The sequence below is a fragment of the Piliocolobus tephrosceles genome, chromosome 7, assembly GCF_002776525.5.
Source record: "Piliocolobus tephrosceles isolate RC106 chromosome 7, ASM277652v3, whole genome shotgun sequence".
NCBI lineage: Eukaryota > Metazoa > Chordata > Mammalia > Primates > Cercopithecidae > Piliocolobus > Piliocolobus tephrosceles.
Window position 1 is genome coordinate 30,779,565 of NC_045440.1, and position 27,762 is coordinate 30,807,326.

The 27,762-nt window shown below is 39.6% G+C and overlaps 1 protein-coding gene across 15 annotated transcripts in view; it reads left to right on the forward strand.

Annotated features, from left to right (window-relative positions):
• NRG1 (neuregulin 1) overlaps window positions 1-27,762 on the forward strand; it is a 1,136,418-nt gene that overhangs the window by 889,062 nt on the left and 219,594 nt on the right. For 5 of the 15 annotated variants that reach the window (XM_031935855.1, XM_023214596.3, XM_031935849.1 and 2 more), the window contains exon 1: window positions 24,543-25,059. The exons of 9 other annotated variants lie outside the window; for them this stretch is intronic. In XM_031935855.1, the coding sequence (XP_031791715.1) occupies window positions 24,960-25,059 (100 nt within the window). In that variant the 5' untranslated portion in view covers window positions 24,543-24,959. Of the gene's footprint in view, window positions 1-24,441; window positions 25,060-27,762 lie in introns of those variants that run through there. One more of the 15 variants, XM_023214600.1, reaches the window with a different exon arrangement.

Below are 27,762 nucleotides of genomic sequence, written 5' to 3' on the forward strand. Positions count from 1 at the left end.
ATGAAGCAAGACATTAAAGAGATTTGCAAAAATGTAAACCAGTGCTCTCTTCTTGCCAAAATTATTTTTTTATTAGGGAAAATATATTTTTCATAAAAACTAGATTATTTATGTTACTATTTAATGGAGTTAGCATTGCTATTTTTAAAAGAGTTTATTTAAAAAGTCTTAACTTCTTTAGTGATAATTTCCAGTACAGTAAACATTGGTAGATCTAACCCACAGAATCAGAAGCTCTTTGGGGGTCCTCAGTAATTTTAAGACTGAAAAGGAGTTTTAAAATAAAAGTAGTTGACATTTTGTGAGGCCGAGGCAGGTGGGTAACTTGAGGTCAGGAGTTCGAGACCAGCCTGACCAACATGGTGAAACCCCGTCTCTACTAAACATACAAAAATTAGTTGGGCATGGTGGCACGTGCCTGTAATCCCAGCTACTTGGGAGGCTGAGGAAGGAGAATCACTTGAATCTGGGAGGCGGAAGTGAGCGAGATCACACCACTGCACTTCAGTCTGGGAGACAGAGTGAGACTCTGTCTTTAAATAAATAAATAAATAAATAAATAAATAAATAAATAAATAAAAATAGGAGTTGAAAACAGTAGGTCTACATTCATGATTGCTTTTCCTCACCCCACTGTTGCCTCCTTTTTTTTAATCTCTGACGAAAGAACTGGCTCCACTGGTGTCCTATATCAGATTTCTTAGGCTGGGCATGGTGGCTCATTCCTGTAATTCCAGCACTTTGAGAGGCTGAGGCAGGAGGATTGTTTGAGCTCAGGAGTTCAACACCAGCCTGGGCAACATGGTGAAACTGTTTCTACAAAAAACACAAAAAATAGCCCAGTGTGGTGGCATGTGCCTATAGTCCTGGATACTTGAGAGGCTGAGGTGGGAGGATTGCTTGAGCCTAGAGGGTGGAGGTTGCAGTAAGCCGGACCTTCTAGATAGAAGCAAGTCTCTTACCTTAGCCTCCTGAGTGGCTGTGATTTCCCTAGTTTTATATCCTCCCTCGTTGCTCAGCAATGTTTAACAGTGCCTACCTCTCATTTCTTCTTGATATTCTTTCCTTCTATGGCAACAAACTCCCCTGATTTCTTCCCAACCTTCCTGACTACCCCTCTTTTTCTCTTTTGGTTCCTTTTTCCTGGGACTGCATTTTCCTCTTAGCTGTCTCAGTATGCTTTTCCTTGAATACTTTTTTTTTCTATTGCTTTTCCAAACTTTTTTTCTAGATCCAAAGCCTTTCTCATGGCGTCAAGAAAAAAGCATTCCAGTTGCCAGATGAACAGCCTGTTTCAGTGTCATGGGTCTAAAACTAGACAATGGTTTTCCCTCCAGTAATTCTTCTGGTTAACTTGATGCCTGTGTCTATCATGGAAACCGAATTTCCTAAGGTATGCAGATTTAAAATGCTAGATAATTTCTTACTCCTGTCTCCACTACAGCTAATGAATCAGATGTTCTGTTTGTTCTTCTGCGTCATCCCAGTCCACTCCCTGACAAAGTATATCTGAAAGCTTATCATCACAAACCTAGGCTATTTCAATGGTCACTTATTAACTGCCCATCCCATGAATAGAATTTCATTTGCCCGATTTATCCTACACAGCCCTTCAAATTTATCAATGAAATCGCTGGTTTTCAACTTTTATTTTTAAGTAGGAAAAGCTTTTCCGTTAAGTTTTTGCAAACAAATATAATGCAATCCAATATTTGCCCTCCAGAGCTATGCAAGTAGGTTTACTGCTGAAACCGTGAGCAAAGAAATACTCAAATCTTCTTCTAAGTTGTGTATGTATCACAACGGAGGGAGGAAATTATGATATGGGCACTTGGGAGACTGTTTTCCTCGTTGTTCTCTCCTTGTGAGAGGTAGGGCTATAAGCCCCCATTTGAGCCAAAGCTAAGGAGTCCAGTGCCCATGAAAAAGATGCAAGCAATACTGTCCTCCTTGATGAAGGCTACAGAGGCCAGAACCACACCTGCTTAGCCTGGCCCTGAGGCTGCCCCTGTGGCACTGCTGAAAGTCAGTCTTTTATCACAAGGCAGTTTTTCTAGACAAAATTATTCTCATCTTAAGCATGAGGTAGGGGTGTGTGTCTGTGTGTGTGTGTATGTGTGTGTAGTGTCGTGTCTAAGTCTACTTGCCTGCTTTCCGGGAACTGGTAAGAGATAGGAAGATAGAAGTCGTCATCATTCCAAATGTAGGCTTTCACTTAATTTATCTATTTTCAGTCTGACACCACATATTTACATGTCTCTCAGCCTGCATCCCCAGGCTCAAAATATTTCTGCTTTAATCTCTTCAGAGACTGAACCTCCTATCCCCCACTACATGGACAAGGCTTAGTTATCTGTTATTCAAGGTGTTGCATGGATCTGTGTATATACTTTAATTCACTCCTTCTGTTTTCAGCATCAACACCTTCCTCCTTTCCTCCTAGCTTCCTTGGTACTTGGCGCCTCCAATTTTTGAGGCTTTCTATAATTATGTAGCACAAATCAACTTTCTTGTTCATTTCCTTTTTTACAGGAGCACAGATTTCAGCATTTGTGACTTTGACAAGTCAGTTGTTACAAACTCATCAGCTGCCCATCTTATAAAATTTTAATGCCTTTTCTACTCTGTCTCTTCTAGCTTTTCTTTTCTTGTGTGTGAATACCCATTTTATTTTTTTACTTACCCTCATTTTAGTGGCATTTCAAAAGGTGTACTATTCAAAAGGTTACCTATTGCTATATAACAAATTGCCATAAACTTAATTGCTGAAAACAATGCACATTCATTCTCTTAGCGTTTCTGTGGGCCAAGGAACTGGGTGTAGCTCAGCTAGGCCCCCTACTTTAGAGTCTCTCACAAGGCTGCAATGAGGTGCTGGCCAAGACTGGGGTCTCATGGGAAGGCTCAAAAAGAAAAGCATCTACTTATATGCTCCCGGAGTTACAGGCAGGTTTCAGTTCCTGATGAGGTGATGAACTGAGAGTCTTATTCTTTAGTGACTCTCGGCCAGAGGTCACCCTCATCTTTTGCCACATGGCCTTCTCTCTATAGCAGTTTGTTTAATCAAAGTTAGCAATGGTGAGAATCTGCCAACAAAATAGAAGTCACTATTTTATATGACATAATCACAGAAATGACATCTTATCATGTTTGCCACATTCTATTGGCTAGAAGCAAGTCACCAGGCCCGCCCATACTCAACGTGAGGAGATCACAAAGGGCATAAATACCAGGAGGCAGATTAGAGGCTATTTTAGTCTATTGATATAGGACTCAAAGGTGATAAACACATGGGTCCAAGTCTCTCTCTATAAGTGGAGTCCCCATTCTCTCTCACTTCCATCAAGCTTACAGTCCACTTCTCTTGTCAAGGTCAATAGTGATGTCCATCTTGCACAATCCAGTGAACTATCCTAAGTGTTCATCATTCTCAAACAACCAGTAGCAACTGACATATTCTCTTCCTGAGGCATTTTATTTCTTTGGATTGGGGATCCACCTCGTCTTTGCCCTTCATCTCTTGTCTCCGACTCACAGGCTCCTTTGCTCAGTCTCATTTTTCTTCCTTTTGGAGGGCTAAATGCTAGAGGTCTACAGGGCTCCATTTCTAGCCCTTCACTCTTCTGTAATTGCACACTCTACTTAAGAAATCTAGTCCCATGACTTCATAGTCCATCTATATATTTATGACTCTTCAATTTATATCTCCAGCTCCAACCTTTCCCCTATGCCCCAGATAGTGCCCAACTGGCATCTGTACTTGGACTCAAAGACATTGCAAACTTGATTTCTCAAAAAATTAAAAATAGAACTATCATTCGATCCAGCAATCCCACTACTTGGCACCTACTCAAAGGAAAAGAAATCATTACATCAAAAAGTTACCTCCACTTGTATGTTTATTGCAGCACTATTCACAATGGCAAAGACATGGAATCAACCTAAGTGTCCATCAATGGATGATTGGATAAAGACAACATTATACACACACACACACACACACACACTTAAGTGAAATAACCCAGAAACAGAAAGTCAAATATTGCATGTTCTCTACTTATAAGCGGGAGCTAAATATGTGTACCATGGATATAGGAAGTGGAATAATAGACATTGGAGACCCATAAAGTTGCGAGGGTGGGAAGGGTTCGAGGGATGAGAAATTACTTAATGGGTCAATATACACTGAAAGTTCAAATTTCATTGCATTCAATGTATTGGTATAACAAAACTGCACTTGTACCTTCTAAATCTATACAAATAAAAGCTAAAAACAAAAACAAAAACAAAAAAACAAATTAGACATCTCAAATGACACCTTAATGCAGAATTCTTGATTTCCTCATCCTTTCCTGACCTTTACCTAAAAACACACTCTGCCCAAACTGATGCCCATTTCAATAAATGTCACTACCTTCCACCCAGTTGCTCAGGTGGAAATCTAGGCATTTGCTTTGTTCCTCTTCTTCTTCTTCACACCCCACATACACTTCTCACTCAGCATATCCTGACAGCGCCACCTTGAGAATATGTCCATTATCCAATCACTTCTCCCCAGTTCTCCTGCAATCACCCAGGCATGGTCATGGCTGTCTCTTGCTTCCCCTTGACTGGTGCCATTCCCCTTTGCATCAAGCTTACTTCTGCTCCAGGATGTTTATATTTGCAGTTCTCTCCACCTGTGATTCCAATCCTTCTGATTTGCATGTAACTCACTCCTTTATATCATCCAGGTCTCTCCTTAAATACCACCTCTTTGGAAAGCCTTCCTTGATCACTCCATGTAAAATGGCCAAGGCTCCTTTATTCACTATCTTCTTTTGCCCTTTTATTTTTCATATATGACTACGTGAAAGTACTGTCTGTTGTTATATGTCTAGTTACTTGTTATGTGAGTATAAGCTTAATCAGGGTGATTCTTTCTTGCACTTAGCACTGTTTCTCTATAATCCAGTACAAAGCCCAGTATGCAAGTTATAGGCATGCAGTAAGTGTTGGATATGTGCACCAATTGTTGGACAGGATTGAACTTGTGAAGTCAGCTTTCTCAGGTGACCTCAAAGGCAAGCATTAGTTTACTGAATAGTACAATAGGTGTGTGTGCATGTACATATATGTATAACAGAAGTTGATTTTTTAAGCCTGAATTAGTGATAGTAACTCTGTTCATGAGTGATTATGTGGTTCTTTTTTGTCTTTACTCTTTCTCAGAGCAATTTTTCGCTTCTTCCCACATTCTTCACCTGCTTAGAGTAGATAATAGAGGAGCTGTAAGATGTCTGAGTATATAATGTAAGGGGGTCTGGTTCTTGCCATATATAGAATACATATAGGTCCTATTATAAACAACATATGGTTCCTCTCACATATAGAACACATACAGGTCCTATTAAAAACAACATAGTATACCTTTAATTCAACACATGACTGGTTCTTGTACAAAGTTTCACTGAGATCTTTATTGTGGAGAATTGCATGACTATTGCAGTCCTAGACTCAATTTGAATAAAAACATAGGAACCAAATTACTCCACTAAATAACTGATGATACTTAAATGTGACTATGATAGCTTTATAGAACACTCCAGAACACATACAGTCATATCTCACTTTACAATGTGGCTATATTCTGAGAAATGTATCATTAGGCAATTCCCATCATTGTGTGAACATCATAGGGTATATTTACACAAACCTAGATGGTATAGTTCACTACACACCTAGGCTATGTGGTACAGCCTATTGCTCCTTGACTGCAAATCCGTACAGCCTGCTACTGTACCGAATACTGTAGGCAATTGTAACACAATGGTATTTATGCATCTAAACATATCTAAACATAGAAAAGGTAGAGAAAAATGCAGTATAGAATAAAAAATATGGTACACCTGTGTAGAGTACTTCTCATGAATGGAGCTTGCAGGACTGGAAGTTGCTCTGGGTGAGTCAGTGAGTGAGTGGTGAGTGACCGTGAAGGTCCAGGACATCACTATATATGGCTGTAGACTTCATAAACACTGTTCACATAGGGCGCACTAAATATGTATTAACAATATTTCTTTTTTCAAAAGTTAACCTAATTACTATACCTTTTCACTTTATAAACCTGAATTTTTTAAACCTTTTGACTCGTGTTAAAATACTTACTTTAAAACACAGATACATTGTACAGTTGTGCAAAAATATTCTTTCTTCATATTCTTATAAGCTTTTGCTGTTTTAAAGTTATTATCATTTTACTTTTTAAACATTTTTGTTAAAAGCACACATTAAACACACACACATCAGCCTAGGGCTACATAGGATCAGGATAATCAATATCAGTGTCCTCCACCTCCACATCATGTCCCACTGGAAAAAGTCCAGGGACAATAACACACACGGAGCTGTCACTTTCTGTGATAACAATACCTTCTTCTGGATACCTCCTGAAGGAACTGCCTAAGGCTATTTTACAGTTAACTTTTTTTCAAATAAGTAGAAGGAGTGCACTTAAAAGAACAATAACAAGTATAGTAAATACATAAACCAGTAACACAGTCATTTAGTATCATTAGCAAGTATTATGTACTGTGCATAATTGCATGGACTAGCCCTTTATATCACTGGCAACACAGTAGGATTGCTTACACCAGCATCACCACAAACACATGAGTAATGTGTTGTGCTACAATGTTACTAGGTGATAGGAATTTTTTAGCTCCATTCTAATCTTATGGGACTATTGTCATATATGTGGTCCACAGTTTACTGAAACATTGTTATGCGGTGCATGACTCTATTTCCATACAGTACTTCCAATAATAAATTAAGTTGTTTGATTTCTAGTCTGAAAATTGCTTTGATAATCTTGTAATTGGATTTATATGCCTTTGAGTCTCTCAATTAGAACTGATTTACTTTTCCATTCCTTTCTCCTTCCTCTCTGGTCATATCCCCACTCCACATTAGGAGTTCTTTTTGGTAACCAGATACACAAATAATACTTTGTATTAAGTGGTTATAGTGAAAGCAGGGCCTTTTATTCTAGTGAGTAATTATTCTTATATTCCAAGAACAAACTACCTATTAATAATAATTGGGTATTCGGGGCTTAAAAGTTGTATTTGAAAGATGCTGCCAGGTGTGGTGGCTCACGCCTGTAATCCCAGCACTTTGTAAGGCTGAGGCAGGCAGATTATCTGAGATCAGGATTTCAAGACCAGCCTGATCAACATGGTGACACCTCATCTCTACTAAAAACAAAAACAAAAACAAAAATCTGTCAGATGTGGTGGCGAGCACCTGTAATTCCAGCTACTTGGGAGGCTGAGGCAGGAGAATTGCGGAGGCGGAGGGTGCAGTGAGCAGGGACCACATCACTGCACTCCAGCACAGGTGGCAGAGTGAGACTCCATCAGAAGGAGAAGAGAAGAGGAGAGGGGAGGGGAGGGGAGGGGAGGAGAGGGGAGGGGAGGGGAGGGGAGGGGAGGGGAGGACAGGAGAGGAGAAAGAAACAAAGAAAGAGATATTATCCATGATTTAGTGGAAATGAGAAAACCAGGAAAATACCATGCAATTCTAATGAAAATTCTAGAAAACTAGAAAAAGAGAAAGAGAAGGAAATTGAGAAGACCCTGTCATCTGCTGAAATGCTGAGTTTTCCTAATGAAGGAGAACACAATTCTAGTCAACTAAAATGCTTCCAAGAAAGTCACTGTTTTTGTCCATTTATGTCTTTCTGCTTTCTTTTTCCTTTTTCCCTGAAAGTTAATTAAATATTAATTACTTTTAGAGGAAAGATTGATAAAATGGTCAAGAGAAGCAAAGTTTCTTACTTTCTCTGCCAAAGATTTTCAGCCAAAGTAATAAAAGAAAAATCTTAAAAAGGGAAACTATGCGATTCGAATGAAAGATCCATTTAAAAATGTTATTGTGGCAGTATAAAATGATACTGTGTGCTCAAATACCTAAAAACTTTTGCAACTTTCGAAATGGTATTTTTAGTATTACTTAGGGTGTTGTATGGGGTGTCTTATGTAACTTTTTAAGGTAAAGAATTTTGCTATTCTCAACTTCAGTTTATGCATCTATAAAATGAGAGTGCAAAATAATATTTCTACTTCATAGGGTTTTCGTGAAAGTTAAATGACAGAGGGATAAATGAAATATTTAGTATACTGCCTACCATATAAGCCAAAGCTAAATAAGTGATAGCCAAGAACAAACACAGAAAACTTCCCAAATAAAAATATGACTAGAATAACTGTAATGTATGGACCAACACAAGCACGTTCAAGAGTGAACACAGGTGCTATTAGTAATTACACCTGGACCAAAAGTATAACCCAGGATGCTCCCTGACATACTAGAATTTGTGGTTTCTCTACCTATAATCTATTAACATAGCGGGCATTAAACCTTCTCTTTTTTGGAGATCACACATGTACCGGACAAGCAGAGCCTTAATTCAATCGAGTGCCAGTAACTCACCCAGATTTTCAAGGAGTGATATTTACTAGGATTATGGATTAATCAGAGCTTGTGTTTACCAAAGTAAAGTTCACCAAAGATTCTTCAAATACGTCCACAAGCTAACTTGGCTTATATCCACTTACTTATAAATCAGAAGATTCCCCAAGATTTTACTGTCTGCCTGATTAAAGCTAATATATGCTATAAGTGTTTTCAAAATGCTTTTTTCCAAAACCATCCTTGCAGTTAAGGTGCTGCTAATTCAAAGGACCCATGACTTCCTATCAGAAATGAAAATGACAATTAATGAGAACAAAACATGTTTTCACTTGAAATGCAATTAAACCAACTTGGAGAAACAGTGTTTTTCTAACTAAGATAAAAACAGCTGTGTTTATGAAGCTGCTCCAACGGGATTAGAATTTCTCTTATAGAAACATTTGCCTTATTTAAGATATATGATTTGTATTTTAATTGACATTTTAGACAATGATACTTTTCACTACAGTTTTTTCAGTCAAGTTATTTCTTTAGGGAGTCTTTCTTATAATTCATAGTGAAAAATTTGATCATGTATTAATAGAGATTTCACGGAGATTTGTTTTTAAAGGTTTTTATGTGAAAGGCTTCACGACAAAAATTTTACTTCATGACTAGATATGATTTAATCATGATTATGTCAAAATTGTAATTGTTAAAATGCCTTAAGAAAAATAATTTCTGCATATATTTGTGTAATTTTCCTAAAACGCAAAATGTGCAACAATTTCTAAGGTGTAGAAAAAACATTTACTTAAGTTGCTGTTTTTTTTTTTTATATTCATTTGTATGTTTTGGGATTTTGTAGATATAACCTATGCCTTAGATTGCTACATGTTGATGTGACTTGCTGATGTTTCACCAAAAAAAAAAAAAAAAAAAAAAGAATGCTTCCATTTCTACACTTAACATTTTCTTTTCTTTATTTTTCATAATTGTGGTCCATAACACTTGCAGTAACAACATGTTTTCCTGTGTATATATAATATAAATGGTTATATACAAACAACAGAAGAAATACGCAATTTCCCAAAACAATAACATTTGAGGACGTCATTACCAACACCACCACCACTAGAAACATTATTGCTGTTAAGAGCTTGATCTAGAAAGTACAAGCTTAGACTCCTCTGTTTGGAAACAGCATGTAATCGGGATATGAAACTAGACATTCAAGTACAATAAAATGGATTTAATTAGTTATGTGGCTATAACATACCTTTAAATTTGTTTTAGGCTATGTCTGCATTAGGCAACTAGTTAAATGTTTTGTCTAGATCAATTTATTTTAGCCAATTTAATTTTAATAATTATGTCAACTATGTGTTATTTTCTTCCTTTAAAATAATCACAGAACAGGCTGTTTTAGGATCAGGTAGAAGCTAAGACAATCTCTTTTGAACAGATTTTATTTTTATTGCCATTAAAATTCTTTACTTACTGTTATTCCAAAATTAATTGTCTTAAAAATAGTACATTTAGCCATGTAAAAGAGAAAACAAGTAACCCTATCAAAATTGAACACTGTTAACTAACTAAACACAGAAAATAGATTCATTCATTACCCACCAAAAATTTCAATGTATCTGCCAGGTAAAAGCACCATATTCAGTACCAGGAAAGCAGTAACGATTCCAATAACAGAAAATCATCCCTCAAAGAACTTATCACATGTTTATGTATAAGTTAAAATGCACTGAATGTCAAAAATGCAGATGGCGCTTTGATCAGGGACATATTAGCAATGTATTCAGATAGGACATTCATTTTCTAGGGTTTTCATTGTAAGGCAGAAAGGTTAGACTAAAGAGTAACGTTAAAAATACTAATTATTTTTGTATTCTAGACATTTCTATAAGAAATGTATGGAAATAGAACAGTAATTTTGGCAGTTTTTGTCACAGTGTCAGTGAGAAAATAGATGTCATACTCATGACTACAGAAAGAGGACATTCTCTTTACCAGCCACATACCTCTTACTCAGAAACCCTTGGAGAAGCTTTATAAACCCACATACTCAAAATATGGTAATGAGGAAATGCTGTCTGCCATGGGAAGGGGAAGATGATCTAAAACATTTAGGATAGGTAATTCCAAAACTATGTCTTGAGATAAAACCATGCCTTGAAAAGGAAAAAGAAGAGCAAAAACAGCTAGTTAGCCAAAGGTCAACAGAGCAAACCCTAACTGGTAAACTTGTCTGAATCTTTACTGTATTCCTCAAGCTATAAACTGTTTATAGACTCCTTCAAACAGGATTAAATTTTGGAGGCATTTTCTTAAAAAAAGCAGTAAATTCCCACTATAAAATTTGTTATAGGCTTTGGACAGGACTCTTGCCAATGTGGGGCTCCGAGGCTTAAGTTTTGTTAATTTCACAGTAATTCCACCTTAGTTAACAGATATTTTCAAAACATGGGAAGTGTGATTGAAGTCAGGGAAGTCTAATCAAATATGAGTTCTAGTGTCATAGAATGGTGATGCTGAAATACTTGGCTTTTATTGGCTATTAATGGCTTTTATTGGCATATTAATGGCTTTTATTGATGATCTCAAGTTCTGTCTATAGAAACATTGATGTCTGATTATAACAGACAGTTTAATCAATGTATAAACCAATCTGGATGGTTCAGATCTCAATTCCAACATTTCCTTTAGAATTTAGGCTCAATTTATCTAAATTGGGCTTACTATATTAATTTTACTTTGTCCATATAGAGGCTGTGGGCTGAGTTTTAAGCATACTATGTTTCTGAGCATTCTGAGATTGTTCCAGTATTTTAAAATTTTAGATTACTTTGGTTTCTTGGAATTATTTAATACACACTGCAATTTTCCTTGAAAAACACATGTAAGCTAAAACGGCTTTATGGAAATGCTTTATGTTTTAATGAGGTTGGGAAACAGAGATAAATTCACCTGGTCACAATCATATAGTAAATATTGATGAAAGGAACCTTTTTCTAAACTGCATAGCTATAATTATAATTCTATACCAACTGATTTTGCAGACTTTAAATATTTTACACTGTTTTTGTGTCTCTTAAGGAGTTTCTCTTTGGGTTATCTGGACAGATCAACAGATAAAAACTTATGTCCTAGAGTAAAAACAGCACATTTAAACACATCTTTTCTTTCAGGCCAAAAAGTTTGCTGTTTCAGGACCATGGACCTCCTTAGGAACATGTACATATTTCCCTAATGAATCCTTCAGCTGTCATATGTTTCTGAGTTAAATTGTTATTACTGATAGAAAAGTTCTTTATGTCTGCCATAAATGTGCATTAAAGTTTATATAGCATTCACCTTCATGCCTGGCATTTTATCTTACTGATTATTTTGGCAGGAAACAAATACCAAAAACTCCCCTTGAGAAATAAAAACAAACTATGACTCTCTAAAAATAGAAAAAAAAGCCACAACTCTTCAGGTCCTCCTTGGACCCATGGACAAGGCTCATAAACCTCCTCAGTGTCCATTCCATGTTCTGAGTCTGGCTGATGGTCAAAGGACTAGAGACAGGATCATCTACAAATAGGGAGCTTGAATTTCCAAATCAGGTTTGATCATCTGCTCTTTGTGAATTTTTTCCAATTGCTTCCCCATGTGCCTTGGTTTAGTCTTTCAAAAAATAAGAATTTTATGCCCCAAGGATGTAAAATACCATGTCAGAGCACTTTTTGTGCCTGGAATGCACCTTGGAGATAGCCTTGCCCATTGTCCAGCTCTTCAGTTTTCAGATGGAGAAGAAAGTGAGGTCTGGGAAAGTAAAATGCCTGCCCAAATCCACAGAGCTAGGAAGTAGCAGAGCAGAGATCATTACCACACATTCCAAACTTTCTTTCTATTTATCATTTTTGTCTTTGAACCCCTTCCTGTCTGAGACACTACATCAATTAAAATTATAACTGCAACAGTGTACACTTGCCATGTAACACATTGCCCAATACAATTCAATATTAGCGTCTGGAAACAATACTCATTTATTAACTCACAGTTTTGTAGGTCAGAAGTCTGAGCACAGCATAACAAAGTCCTGTTCTTAGGGTCTCACAAGGCTGAAATCAAGGTATTGACTGGGCTGTCTTCTAATCTGGAGCATGGAGCCCTTTTCCAAGTCCATTCAGGTTGTTGACAGGATTAATTATTTGTAGCTATAGGACTGAAGTCTCTTTTCTTGCTGGTTGTCAGCCAGGGGCAGCTCCAAGCTCTTAGAGGCTGCCCTCAGGTCTTAGACATGCGGCCCTCTCCCTACATGACAGCTACTTCTTCAAAGCCAATAGGAGAATATTTCTCTTCAGGAAAGGTTCACCCCCTTTTCTAAGGACTCTGCTGATGAGATCAGACCGATGCAAGACCATCTCTCTCTTGATTAGCTCAAAGCCAACCAACTAATAACCTAGTCAAAAGTGGTATCCCATCATAGTCGTAATTCTCACTTGTGCTCAAGGGGAGGAGATCATACAGGATGTGTGCACCAGGGGACAGAAGTCTTGGGAGTCATCTTAGATTTCTGGTTGTCGGCCAGGCGCGGGGGGTCATGCCTGTAATCCCAGCAATTTGAGAGGCTGAGGCTGGCGGATCTCCTGAGGTCAGGAGTTCGAGACCAGCCTGGCCAACATGGTGAAACCCCGTCTCTACTAAAAATACAAAAGTTGGCCTGGTGTGGTGGCACAAGCCAGGTTCTCAGGAGGCTGAGGCAGGAGAATTGCTTGAACTCGGGAGGCGGAGGATGCAGTGAGCCCAGGTCACGCCATTGCATTCCATCCTCAGTGGCACAGTGAGACTCCATCTCAAAAAATAAAAAAAAAAAAATATGTTTGTCACGTCGGTCAGATTCTACTCATTCAAGTACTAGATTTCCTTTTGCCTCCTCTTCCCTTCTGCTGCACCCCAACTGAGTTGGTTCAGTGTCTTCCATCCTACAGGAAATCCAGAAAGGGATGACAAGAGAAAGTAAATTCAGACCAGGGTGGCAAAAACTCCAAATCCATGAAAATATGGTATTTTTATTGGGTTCATGTATTCTTTGTAAGTGCATTGGCCAGGGATAATTCAGAATTACCTTCTTACTGATTACCGAATAGTAAAATTTACCTATTCTTTAGGCATGAAGCTTCTTTTAATAAGGCTGGCCTGGATTCAGAGATGTCTGGAGACATCTGTGCTGGGTTGGCAGGAGCAGCAGCAGCTGGAAGTCAGGGGAGAGTGGCAACCAAAGAGCTGCCATTTTCTTAGTGCCTATGCAGGCTGAGACTTTACTTCCATGAGCTCATTTAATCCTCACAATGGTGACTGATACAGTCAATATTATAATCCTCATTTTATAGATGAGCAAATACCAGAGATGCAGCAGAGTCAGAGTTCAAAGCTCGGTCAGATACATTGGTGCTTTTTTGAGGACAGGCTTCTCCTTGTCAGGCTTTGACGAAGATGGTTACCCTTTTTTACTTTTTTCTTTTTTGAGACAGTCTTGCTCTGTTGCCCAGGCTGGAAAGGGGCACGATCTTGGCTCACTGCAACCTCCTGGGTTCAAGTGATTCTCCTCCCTCAGCCTCCCGAGTAGCTGGGATAACAAGCACACGCCATCATGCCCACCTAATTTTTGTGTTTTTAGTAGAGACAGGGTTTCATCATGTTGGTCAGGCTGGGCTGGAACTCTTGACCTGAAGTGATCCACCTGCCTCAGCCTCCTAAAATGCTGGGATTATAGGTGTGAGCCACTAGGCCTAGCTGTGACTGTGACTCTCTGGGGCTCTCAGTACATTTAGGCAGAGATTGGGGGATGGCAGATGGAGATGCTGAGTGACAGGCACCCTTTGAGAGGGAGGCTATGTCAGGCAATCAAAAAATTTCAACGATATGAAGGGACTGTTTCTCCCTTCAAGAGTTATAATTAAACTTTCCAGAAATCAAGATCCAGGCTATAGATTATAAAAATTTTATTCCTAAAGGAAATTATAGACAAGAAATTGGTTGAACCTTATAATACCCCATGATGGTTCATGAGCAACACGTGTTCATATGATTATACCATGTTTTGAAATATGGGTAAATAAGGCACAGAGTAGGCGAAAGTGAATTTAGGTACATCAAAATGTAATGGCAAAAATCAGCTGGGCTTGTTCTTGAATCCCTCAAACTAACTTTTGGCTGAACAAATCAATTAAGATATAGCTAATACAGCTGCAGAGCTTGGAAAAGTTACAGTTGCTTTGTTAAAGTATATTGAGTTGGAGTAAAAAGTTCTATTTGGAAAGATTTCAAAACCCTTCAACGGCGGCCCAATCATTCCGAAGCTGAATTAAATGTAAATTGTGAATTATCTGCATACGTTTATAGTCTATTCATTTTAATATACATATGGCGGTTGTGTACTTTAAGAAGATAAAGAGATGATTCCTGAGGCATCATTACTGCATGGCAGAGAGACAAACTTGAAAACAAATAATTATAATAATGCAGGTGTTAAACTGAAGATACAGAGAAGGAATACACATATTCCACAGCCATTGGTTCCCTTTGGGAACATCAGGAAAAAACAGAAGAGGCAAGTTTTGTGTTGGGTCTGGAAGAATGGAACTTTAGCAGGCAGAAAAGGGGAAGAAAATTCCAAATAGTAGGAAAAACACAGTTAAAGTCATAAAGGCAAGAAAATATAAGAGGCTAGAAAACCATAGTTCAGTGTGGTCAGGGTGCCCAGAACGCATAGGAGAAGATAGAAAAGAGGTTGAGTGTTTATGCAGCATTGAGATTGGAAAGGACCTGGCTGCCCTCTAAAGAGAAGTTTCTATTTTATAGCAGCAAGAATCCAATAGAGACGTTACACAAAGGAATGACAAGATAATCGCTCTATTTTAGAAGATTAACTCTGGTAGCAGGAGTGAGGATGGCTGGGGATGTGAACTGAAACTGACGCTGTGTAAGAAGAGAATTTACAAGCCCAGTCAAAGAATGAGGAAGAGGACCCAGATCAGGGAAGAAACAAGATAGGTGATGAGAATAAAGGCTGCTTCAGCAGTAAACACTCTAGAATTGGGGGCACCAAGTGGCTGGAGACAGGTGAGAAGAAAAGGAAGATGTAAGGAGAAAAATGCGGGATGATGCCTAGTTTCTGATCTTGAGCTCTGTTTGGCTTTTTTTGCAGGTAAGGGATGGAGATTAATGAACTGTCTGGGCATGTTTAGTTTCAGGTAGTTGGAAATGCAGGCTTGCAGTTCAGAAAACAACTTAGAGCTGTAGATAAACATTTAAGAATTATCAACATTAGAGGTAGTGGCAAGTGAATGACGTTTTCATAGAATTATCATGTAGTTAAGAAGAAAATAGTTTTAAATATTGGACCATGGGCCAGCATTTAAGAGAAAGTTAAGGAAGAAGAAAAAGATTTAGGAAAAAGAGACACAGAAAGTCATGCCACTGAGATTTTACTATGAGTCCCAGGAAAATGTTTTAAGATGAGTGTATGTCAATGTCCCCTAGGCATAACAAGCATTAAAAAGAGTTCAGATGACAATTAGGAAGGCACTGGTGAACTCTGACCAGTTCAATTAGATTGGTGGAGAGTTGGAGACGAGACAGAGTCCTTGAACTGATAAACAAAAAAAAATATGAGAGTGTTTGGTAGTGAAAGTAAAGAGTCAAAAGAAAGGATTTTGTTGTTGTTGTTATGGTTTCTTTGATAGAATGGGGAAAGATAATGGTTAATTGGGGTAACCCGGCAGTAGAGATTGGCAGGTAAACTGGCAGGACAAAGAAAGGAGAGTACGGATTAGACTCTAATAAAAGTTTCTTAGGGAAGAGGGGAAGAAGGAAAAAAAAAGAATGAGTTGAGAAAATATATACTAAATTCTTTACATTGTGCTTCTCAGACAGAGCTATATTTAGCACCCATAATAAATCCACTCTGATAAGAATCCTAGTATGTTGCTGACTCTCAGCGCTCTTATTGTTATGAAATAAACATGATTTCCATGTCACCCTGTCAGACTATCTTTTCGAAACAACAACAATAAAAAAAATGTTGTTCAATCCGAAAGCAACAGAAAAGGCACCTGAGTAAAAGTAAATTTCTTCTTCCACCTACAAAACCAGAATGTGAAGACACAAATCTCAGGTGTACTGAAACAATTTTTTTGTGCCTGGATATAACTGCTTTATGGGATCACAGAGACTTCAGTACACACTCTGGGACAAACAGAGATTGCTCACAAATGATGATCGAAACATATTTTAGATATTCAATTGAATAAGACCCAGGATCACCCCCAGAATTTTTCTCTGGGCCCCAAAGAATCCTACATGCTGAATAAGACCCTAGGCAAGACCAGAGCTCCCTGCACCATTTGAATTAGGTGGTTTCCATCTTGCACCTATGGGAAAGAGTTGGAGCCAACCCAATCTTTATGATTAAGCAGGAAAAACAATGTTTTCCATAAGAATGCAATCTTCTGCATGGTTGGTCACCAGTTATTTTTTGGACATCCATTTGGTTTCCGTCAAGTTAGCTAATTGTTCTGCTAAATCATCTTGAAAAGATGACTTGCCTTCTTGAGTTGTTAATACTTGTGAAATTCTTTTCCCAAATGAATGAGAATTGAAAGACATAGATTCTTTTAACACACACATACACAAAAATTCCCAAACATATAGCGTGTTGAAAGTTAGTCTGTTGCAAAGAAACTTGAGTTCTAGGCCCAGATCCAGGGGTGGAGATGACTGTAACATTCCACCAAGAACTTCACTCTTGGCTTTCACCTCGAAAATAAAAATCCCTAGTCAAGTCAGATATATGAAGTATTGCACTCTAACAGGAGGAGGAACTGAAGAAAAGGGAGGATGTTTTCATAAAGATTTAGTAAGGAAGTTAGAAGGAATTATGTGGGAAAGAAGGAAAAACAGTAATTGTGGTATTATTACAATACATGCCGGGGCCAGGTACAGAATATGATGGGTCCGTGTTTCACTCCATACAGCCCTGCTATCATGATGACATTATGAAGTAATTTCCTATAAACTATAATCTGTTTTGGAAATGCTTTCTACCAGGTGTCTCTTATGGAACATACAGGAAAAAAAAAAAAAAGAATTGACGTATTAAATTACTCTCACTGTTCAAATATTTGAAGTACTAATTCATCACTCATGACATTCAATTTATATTTTAATATCATTATAAATTTAACAGGGTTGAATCTTTTCAACATAACAAAGAAAGTGCCTTTTGAAAGGAAAGAAGATGGAAACGTTGAAGAGGTTCTTGCGGGATCACTCTTAAAAGCCATCAAAGCATCAGAATCTCTCTCTTGGCTGTATAATAAATACTCACAGAAAATGAGGGCCAAGTATGTATGGAGAAATGCCTTGGCATTTGCTGTGTGAATATGGATGATGGGAATCTAGTAAAATATTAGAGAAATTAAATCAAAACTCAAAGATAGTTCTAAGGTGTTTACTGGGTGTCACTTGATGAAATGACTCTATGGGGATTTATCACTAATCTGTGAAGTGAAAAATAATCTTAATGATGAGAGGAAGCTTACTTACATTATGCCTAGGACAAGAAGAGGTTTTTAACTCACTTTAACAATGCAGTGTTTGCAGGTTTTCATCCATTATCACTTTATTAGAATATCTTTGCTAAAACCCAACTATTTTATGGGCTCCTCTGACACCTCCCAAGAATCCAAGGGAGGAAATGAAGCCAATGAATGTAATCTACAGGTGAAACTTGCAGAGCAAATTCAGGAAAAAAAGTAATTATGCTTCTTGGCACTTTATCATTTTATAACCTCACCTTTTAGAGAAGGTATTGAGAGATTATATTGATTAGTCCAGATTTTTATTTTACATGTTTGTTCCTGGAAAGGCTTATTTTAACAGAAGTTATCTCAAGGTGTCATGCCCAGTACCATCATTATTATCATCAAAAATTTGACTGAATAAACCTAAGATTTCATTTTAGTGTTGTTTGAACATTGCGTTTTAGCATTTTTCTTTGAATTCTAAACTCATAATTTCATCATAAAACTGTCTTTACAGCAGACAATATGATTAATTAGTAATTCTATTAAATATTTGCCAAACCAAGGGGACCATTTCTAGTTTTGCCAGGGTGTCTTGCTGGTCAGAAATGCTTTGCCTAATCAACTCAACATGCATGTTGATGCTAAGAGTCTAACTGAACATACAGGACACACACTTCTGTATGTATAGTCTTACATATGAAAGTAATACTTATTTATTCACCAAAAAGTGTAAAGAGAGGTTAAAATAGGATGGGATGAAACAGTGTACAGAGGTAAGGAAAAGCTTTTCCAAGCAACTGAATTTCCCTTGGAGCCTGAATGTTAAGTGGAATTAGGCAAAATGTGGTGGTCGTGGGAAAATTCAGGCAGAGAACATAGCTAGTGCAAAGGCACTAAGGCTGCAAAGGATGCAAGCTATGCAGGCATGGTGCAAGGAGGCCTTTGTGCAGGAAGCAAAGGGAGATAAGGCTGGGGTGACCCACAGCCTCCTTCTTCAAGGGCACTGGATAGACTCCTGGGAAGCAAAAAGTGACTGGATTAAATTTGCATTTCAAAAAGACTCTTCTGACTACAGTGTGTGGCAAGATAATTGGGGGAAGCAATAGCCCAGGTGGAAAGCTTTATTACAGTCAAAACAAAAAAGGATGAAGACTTGGATTGGGGTGGTACTTAGTGAAGAGGCATAAAAGAAGACTCAAGTCAAAATGACAGGACTTGGGGATGGGTGGGTCATAGAAAGAAGGTGTCAAAATGATTGTCACAGTAGGTAATTAGTCACTGATTGATAGAAAATGGTAATCACTGAACTAGGCTTTTTATCTTCATTCTGTTCTATTTAGGTACATTCTATGCAAAGTATTTAGTGCTTACCAGATGCAAAGTACAGCTAGGAATTCTAATGGATAGCAATATAAAATAAATGGATAAAAGGATATATAATCTCTGCCTTTTATAGGCTTATATTCAAATACAGACAATACTTTCCATTTCCAGTAAACGGAATGAGAAGTTATATACCCAGATACATATAGACACACAAACAGATGTATACACATATATGTCTATATATGTATATGTGTATGTACACATATGCATATATAAGTATATGTATATTTGCATCATATACACGTCTAAATTAAGGGTGCATTGCCGGGGGACTGAGGGGGGATAAATAATGCAGAGGTCAGGAAAAGTAACGGAAAAGTTGTGTGGGATGGTATTCTTCTTATAAGAAATTCAAATGTTTTCAAAAATGATTGTCTTATATATCCATCTTATTACAGAAGAAATGTATGATGCTGGCCCTGTTTATCAGGGCCAGAAGAAGATATTTGGCAATGGCATTTAGCAGTATTAACCATTTTTAATCCATTATATCAGTAATGACACTACAATCATGACAGTAATCTTATCATTAATAGTAATGATAAATAATAGTAATTATTAGTATGTAATTTTTAAAAGTCACAAAAGCAGAAAAACATAAAGATTTCATTTTAATGTTGTTTGAACATTGCGTTTTAGCATTTTTCTTTGAATTCTAAACTCATAATTTCATCATAAAACTGTCTTTACAGCAGACAATATGATTAATTAGTAATTCTATTAAATATTTGCCAAATGAAGGGGACCACTTCTAGTTTTGCCAGGGTGTCTTGCTGGTCAGAAGTGTTTTGCCTAATCAACTCAACACGCATGGGTGATGCTAAGAGTCTAACTGAACATACAGGACAATTGCAAATCTGTGAATTATTAAGCCTCCTTTCACCTCAGTTTTCTCCCTCTTTGCTTATTTCACTTTTGTGTGTGTTCCTTTTGATTGCTTGTTAATGTCTCCTATTTATAGTGATATTATGTAACAGTATTATCTAATCTCCAAAATAGTATATAATTGTCATGTACCATTCTGTAATTATGGTACAGATGTTGGAATATGCTTGGAATCACTGAAAGTGAATTTACCATAAGCTAAGGAAGCTTACTCTTCAGGGCCTCTGACTTGCAAGAGACTCTTTAATTTCTTATTACCTAAATTTGTATGTTTAATTTTGTAGTATTTTTCTTTAAAAAGATCTCCCAAATTTTATGAGCTTCAATTCTAGAAAACTTATCTGGCCTTGTTTTTCATATTGTATTGTCATATTTAATTTGTTTTTATGCCTTTCTCACAATATTTTAGGTTCATGAGATCAGAGACAATATTTTGTTCTGTTTCTCTACTGTCTAGCTTATTTATTATTTATTTACTGTTATGACACAGGGTCTCACTGTCACTTATGCTGGAGTGCAGTGGTGCATTCATGGCTCACTGCAGCCTGGACCTCCCAAGACTCAGGTGATCCTCCCACCTCAGCCTCCCAGTAGCTGAGACTACAAGAGAGCACCATGACACCTGGCTAATTTTTGTATCTTTTTTTTTTTTTTTTTTTTTGTAGAGACAGGATTTCATCATGCTTCCCAGGCTGGTCTTGAACTCCTGGGCTCAAGCAATCCACTCATCTCAGCCTCCGAAAGTGTAAGGATTACAGGCATGAGCCACCACGCCTGGCTTGTCTATCATTTAGTTCAGTAAATGCCTGGTGAATGAATGAATCACATACATTTAGTGGTTGTTTTGAAGTTGACTCTGCTGAGTGAGATTTTCTTTGCATTCATGCATCTTCATTAATGTCAACTTTGTTGCAAAGTTTTTAAAGAAGTAATCTTTGTTTAAATTATCTTAAGTTACTTGATTTTAAAAAGTTATAAGTGACCATCTGCAGAATTATAAAGTCCCATTACTGTCAATATGCATAATATTTTGCCAAAAATGCAATTTGTCTTCATGTTAGTCTTAATTTTTCCATGTTTTAAAAATTTTCTTGGAGTCTTTCCCAAATGGGATTTACTGAGAGAAAGGATCTATTCAGCCAGCTTTGTAGATTCCAAGAGTCCTTCTAAAAGTTAAGTCTAGCCAAGGAAAAATGTAGTGGCACACGATTGCATTTCTCTTACGCTGTCATTTAATGTGAGATCTAAATTTTGCATTTCTTTAATGCCCGAGGTGTTTATTTTTTTAAAATCTCCACTCTTTTTATCAGGAGTTATGTTGACAAGTTACCTGGGAGCTGATATACCCTATATAATACATGATCTAAGATCAGAACAATACACAAATTAATAAAATTAAATCACTAGGATTTGTCATCATTTCTAAATTATACAATTGGGTTTTGTTTTTTAAAGCTAAAATATTCCTCCTCCTTTCTCCATCCCTTGTTCTGGTCACTTCCAAGGATTTTTACAAATGCAAAAGAAATTCATTTGTACTTCCTGACCACAGAGATGAATAATTTAAGGACAATATCAAATTATTGATAAATCTCATAAATGTTTTAACTGTCTGAGAAATTGACATTTATTTAGTTAATCTTTTAGCCAGTCATAAATAATGTAATAAAACTCCTTAAAATTAACATTAAATAACATAAAGACCTAAAAATATATTAGAAAAAAACCTTTTTGGACTGAGCCATGAATTTCCTGATAATTCAGCTGCAAGTGACAACTAAAATGTAACTCCAGAATCTGGATATGGTTCCAGAAAGGATCCTTGTCAAGAAATTGCCATTTCATCATCTTTCCTTAAAGTCCCTTCAATATTTATCATTGCAATTTTTGTCCTGTCTTTTCCGCTACATTGCATCAAACCAAGGAAAAACAACTATTAAATGCTCATTTATACTCACCTCCCTCCCTTCATATTTCATTCCTCAGCCCTAAAATTCCTGTAGGAATCCTGCTTTTATATTTTATCTTTAAGTCACCATAGTATCTGTAATCTCTTTTATAGTCATGTATGCTTAATTTTGGAAGACTGTCAACTACCTCTTCAGGTTCATTTAAATGAAAATATATCACAAAATCGTAGGCTCTTCCACTACCCTCACTGAAAAATTACTCTAACAAATGACCAGTAAGCTGTTTTGTGAAGCAAAACATCCAGACTCTAAACAAAAGTGGTGGAATTACAATATTTTCATAGAAATGGATTTTGCTACTAGAGCCTTTTCTTTTTTTAATTGGGGGAAATGTCATTAAAAAAAAAAAAAACCCCAGAATACATCTTTGCTCTCAGTCCTTCAATTCTAACATAATGACATGTTTGAGAATATGCGGTAGTGTATACTAAGCCTTTATGCTGTCTCACATCCTCAGGACAAAATATCTGTTTTGAAAGGACTTCTCTGAATTTTGCTATTTCCTGCTTACTGAGCACTGGCCCCCTCCTGGGAAAACAGAGTTATTTCAGCCAACGTTCAGACTCCATCTTGCATTCGTCTCTGTGGAATATTAATAGTGCTACTGAGATATATTCATCATCTTTTCTCTGCTTTTGCTGTTTTTATAGCCCAGTGAAATTTATATCTGGTGTTTGTAGGAAGGCTATCAGAAGCTATTTGGACATCAAACTTTTAAACTATAAATAATGATGGCAAGACTGCTAGATATCTTTTCACAGTTAAACCTATTCAACAGAGTTTTGTTCTTACGACAGTGCAAATAAATTAGTGTTATTTTAGGACAGTTTTAAAGTGAACATACTTGTCTCCCTCCCTTCCAATCTACATATCAAGGAGACACTCCAGATTGCACTTTTATTTAAACTGTGGCCATCAGAAAATACCGTGAGAGGGCTGTGTGTAGGTAATGGTTCAGTCAGCATTGACCCCAGAAAATGGAAAACCAAGAACAAGTCACTTTTAAAGCGAAGCAATAGATTTTGAATATGGATTGTTCCAACTCACCACTTCCCGACCACAACACAAGAGTATCTCACTGTAAATTAAGAGTCTAAGTTAGCCACAGCTGTGGTATAACTCTGAGAATGATTTCTCTACATGTAGATAATTCTGGATCCTTCCGTGGTGCGCGATTACCCTGGTCTTTAACGTTTGTCCTTTGCAGCGGAGGGGTCAATGCATTCTTATTTCCTTGCTCTTTAGAATTCTCCACCAGAGGGAGAACAAGGGAAGGAGCAGGTTTCACGCGCAGTTTTGAGTAAAGTTTGAATCTGAGAAACCCCACATTCACGAATTAAGGATCTCCAGTTCTGTGTCTTCATTCTACCCCTCCCTGCCTGCTTTTCCACTGGGCAGAACTGAGGGACTTCCAGTGACTGCAGTAATTTTAATTATTCTCAGTCGTTCTCCGAAATGTGTTTTTTATCAGTTCCTCTGCAAATTAAGTTGTAGTAAGAAACGTAGTTTAGGGGCACCCCCTTAGAAGAGGCCAGGTTATTTTTTACGGAAAAGCTGGAGATTTCTAACAGGCACTTACCCCCCCCCCCCCACCCCCCACACACACGGCGCAGACCCAGCAGGAGAGCGCAACCTGGCATTTTTAAGGTTCGCTTAGCCTTTCCTGTGCACCTGGAAGGAATTATCTTACCTTAAACTCCCTTCCACCTAGAGTTTATTTTCGCCTACGTGCGACAGGGCTTTTGCACTTGAGTTAAGGAATGAATCCCGAACTCGTCTGGAAAAGCCACCAAAGTTCCCCCGCACCCCTCCCAGGGTTCCTGACCACGGAGCCTCCGCTTGGGGTACAGGTGTGGGAGTTGCAAACTTTTCTCTGCGCCGTTTTCCTCCGCGTGGAAGGGGACTGAGCAGCCCTCCCAAGTACTGCCTGGCTGCGGAGAGGAGCGGGCAGCGAGAGTGTCGGGTCTCCGCCTGGGTTCCCGGGTCTCCGGGGCGCTTGCCTTGGTCTCCTCACAGCGTCCAGCGACCCCTGTCGGGGGTTCCCGGCAGCCGCGCCGCCGCCCCCTGCCCTGCCCGCGCGGGAGGAAAAGGGGCTGCGCCCGGGAGCGCCGAGCCCAGGCTCCTCCCGGTGGCGTGTCCGCGCCTCGGGGTGGGGGTGTGGTGGGGAAGAGGGAGGGGGCGAGGCCAGGGGAGGGTGCGAAGGAGGCGCCTGCCTCCAACCTGCGGGCGGGAGGTGGGTGGCTGCGGGGCAATTGAAAAAGAGCCGGCGAGGAGTTCCCCGAAACTTGTTGGAACTCCGGGCTCGCGCGGAGGCCAAGAGCTGAGCGGCGGCTGCTGCCCGGACGATGGGAGCGCGAGCGGGACGGTGACAACCTCTCCCCGATCGGGCTGCGAGGGCGCTGGGCAGAAACCAGGACGCTAGCTGCCAGCGGCGGGACCCAGCGACGACTTCCCTGGGCGACAGGAGCAGCCCCGAGAGCCAGGGCGAGCGCCGTTCCAGGTGGCCGGGACCGCCCGCAGCGTCCGCGCCGCGCTCTCTGCAGGCGACGGGAGACGCCCCCGCGCAGCGCTAGCGCCTCAGCCCGGCTGTTCGCTCTCCCCCTCGAGGGACAAACTTTTCCCAAACCCAATCCGAGCCCTTGGACCAAACTCGCCTGCGCCGAGAGCCGTCCGCGTAGAGCGTTCGGTCTCCGGCGAGATGTCCGAGCGCAAAGAAGGCAGAGGCAAAGGGAAGGGCAAGAAGAAGGAGCGAGGCTCCGGCAAGAAGCCCGAGTCCGCGGCGGGCAGCCAGAGCCCAGGTGGGTGCGCAGCGCGGCCCGGGCCCCGGGATCCTCCTCTTACTCCTCCTCCTCCTCGGATGCGGTGGCCTCTCCCTCCCCTCTACCTTACCCGTCCGCTTCGCCCTGTGCTCTGAGCGCCGATGGAGTCGCGCGGTGCTTCCCCTCCTCGGGGCCGCCGCTCACCTGGGCGCCGAGTCCTACCGGGCGCCAACGCCCAGAGCGCAGGGCAAGGGACAGCGGTCCCAGCCGCACCCTCCCAGGGTTCCGGGAGCTCTGCGCTCCTTGGCACGGCCCCTCCCCAGCGCCTTAGCTGGGGAGCCCAGCCCGGGAGTGAGACCTGGGGTATAGGAGTCGAGGCTGCGTGCGCGCGTGCCCCGCGCCTGAAGCGCTTTTCACGGGGGCCGTGTGCCCTCTAGCGGGAAACGCTGGAACGGGCCTCCTGGAGGGACAGCCCGTCCCCTCGGTGTGCCTCGCACCGCAGAAGTGGGTGGTCGAGGAAGGGGCCGCGTGGGAAATTAGCTTCGGCGTTTTGGGGCAGAGGGCAAGCGATGTAGAGTGCGCCCTAGTTCGGCTTGATTCAGTCCTGCGCTATGGAGACTCAGAGCAGCGCAGGGATTCCTAAAAGTCAGCGAAGCAGATGAAATCTAGTCCAGTGCCAGGAATCAGCTCTGCGCCAAACAAGTTCTACAAACTTTTGGCTTAACAGTTCTATTTTTCAAGACCTCTGTGATAAATACGGTTCATTTACTTTCCCAAGAGATGTCAGAAAGCAACCGTTTATCTGAATTTTTGAACCCAGTTGGCAATTGAAGCTTTGTAGAAACAAATCTTGTATTTCATCATCAGAACACGAGCATGGATGAAAGCTTTACCTTAGATATCCCCAGGAAGCGCTGATGCTTTAGACATTACCTTGGACAAAAGGGGCATGTCGAATAAATACTTGTTTATGAGTGATTGGTAGCTGATAAAAGAGGGGAGGAAGGAGATGGGGGAGAATTTATTTATTTTTTTGCCTCTGCAATTCCCAATTATTAATTGATCTGGATGCCTTAAGTCGCTTTGAGCATGCTCCCAACGCAGATTTCATGAAGTACTTCTGAAGAATTAATTCAATAGTACTTGATAGTACTGTGGCTACGGTAATGCCGTAGAAGTATTTGTCCCTTGCTGGAAGAAAACTACATTTGCTTGGTCCTCTTACTGGTATTCAGAACCTAGGTTGTTGGCAGAAATCTTCAGCAGAGTTTTGAGCAAACAGAAATTGAACAGAGAGTAATTGTTTCACCACTGGCCATTCTTGTGCTTGCTTCTTTAATAGGATACTGCTGATCGTATTCACTTCAATTACTGATCATTGCCCCTCATGAGGGTGTATTGAATTTTTGCTTATCTTTACCCTATATTTTGGGGAGAGACCATAGCATTTTATTTAACAAGATATGAAATTGGGGAGCTGGATTAGTTACCTCCCTGCGTAACTTTGTGTACTGTCCTTACTAAGGTCATCATACTAAATTACAGAGATTTCAGACCTAGCTCAAATCGTTGTAAAGAGTTATTTTGGGGGCTCTTATCACTGTGTGTGGTTGTGTTTTTCTCCTGTCTCCCTGCTTATTGCCTTCAGAAGTTTCTGTGGTCCTCTGTAGATGGTCTAATGAATTAAGGAGGGACCAGTGGTCTGAAGTAGCATCCTTTACAAGTAATAGGTATGCATTTTGTCAGGGGCTCCTAGCAGCAGCACCATAACACAGAAACTTGACAAGTTCAGTGGGGGAGGGATTTAGGAGGCAGGCATTTCTGTGCCCACCAGATCTTATCTACTAGGTAGGCAGCTGTCTTGTGATTAGCTATGCTGTCTCTTGACGCAGAGCACCAGAGCTTCCTTGGTGGCTCTAATTTGCTTTCCAGAGGCACAGCAGTGATTCCCTCTAAACCAGCTAAGTCAGTATCTTTAAGTGACATTTGCTTAACTGTCTTCCCTGAAAAATTGGAATGACTTTGGCTGTAGGTTAGTTTTTAGTATATTTGTCTGTTTTCCACCAGATTATAATCTTTTTTGGGGAGGGACTTTTTACCCCCTTCAAAGCATCTTGTGCTTTTTAAACCAGATAAGAATATGTATTCTTTATTTGATTCAAAAAGAATGGTCAACAACTTGAAACCAGCTTTATATAGACGCACATGGCATTACAAACAATGCTTCAGAATCAGTGTTTCTTTCCTTCGTTGTCATTTTCCTTACAATGGTAAGTGCCAGTGTAGTTTTCCTTGTCTTAGGAGAATTCATACCTGATGACCATAATGGTTTGTGAGAAAAACCCACTCTCTAGGTTTCAGGCATCCTCAAAGGAACGACCTCTAGATGCCATAACTCTAGTATTCACACTTGCCACGCTAGCCCAAATTAGGACTTATGAGGACAAGTGTCTCTTGTATTGCTCCCATCTTAGTGTCTGTCAGTTCCACGTTTCACCCGCTTCTTAAAACAGCCGCTGCAACTGTCTGTCCTGGATGATATGTATGTAATAGCCAAGCCTCTCTTTGGCTGTTTTAACATTGCCTCATGACAGTCAGGGGAGAGAGAATGGGGTGGGATCTCAGCCACTCAGCCCCGCTGTGTGCTATATTATACACATAGGCATAAACACATCTGTTGGAGGGAAATTTTCAGGGGGAAAAGGCTTCTTTAACTTTCATATGGCATGAGTGACTGATATG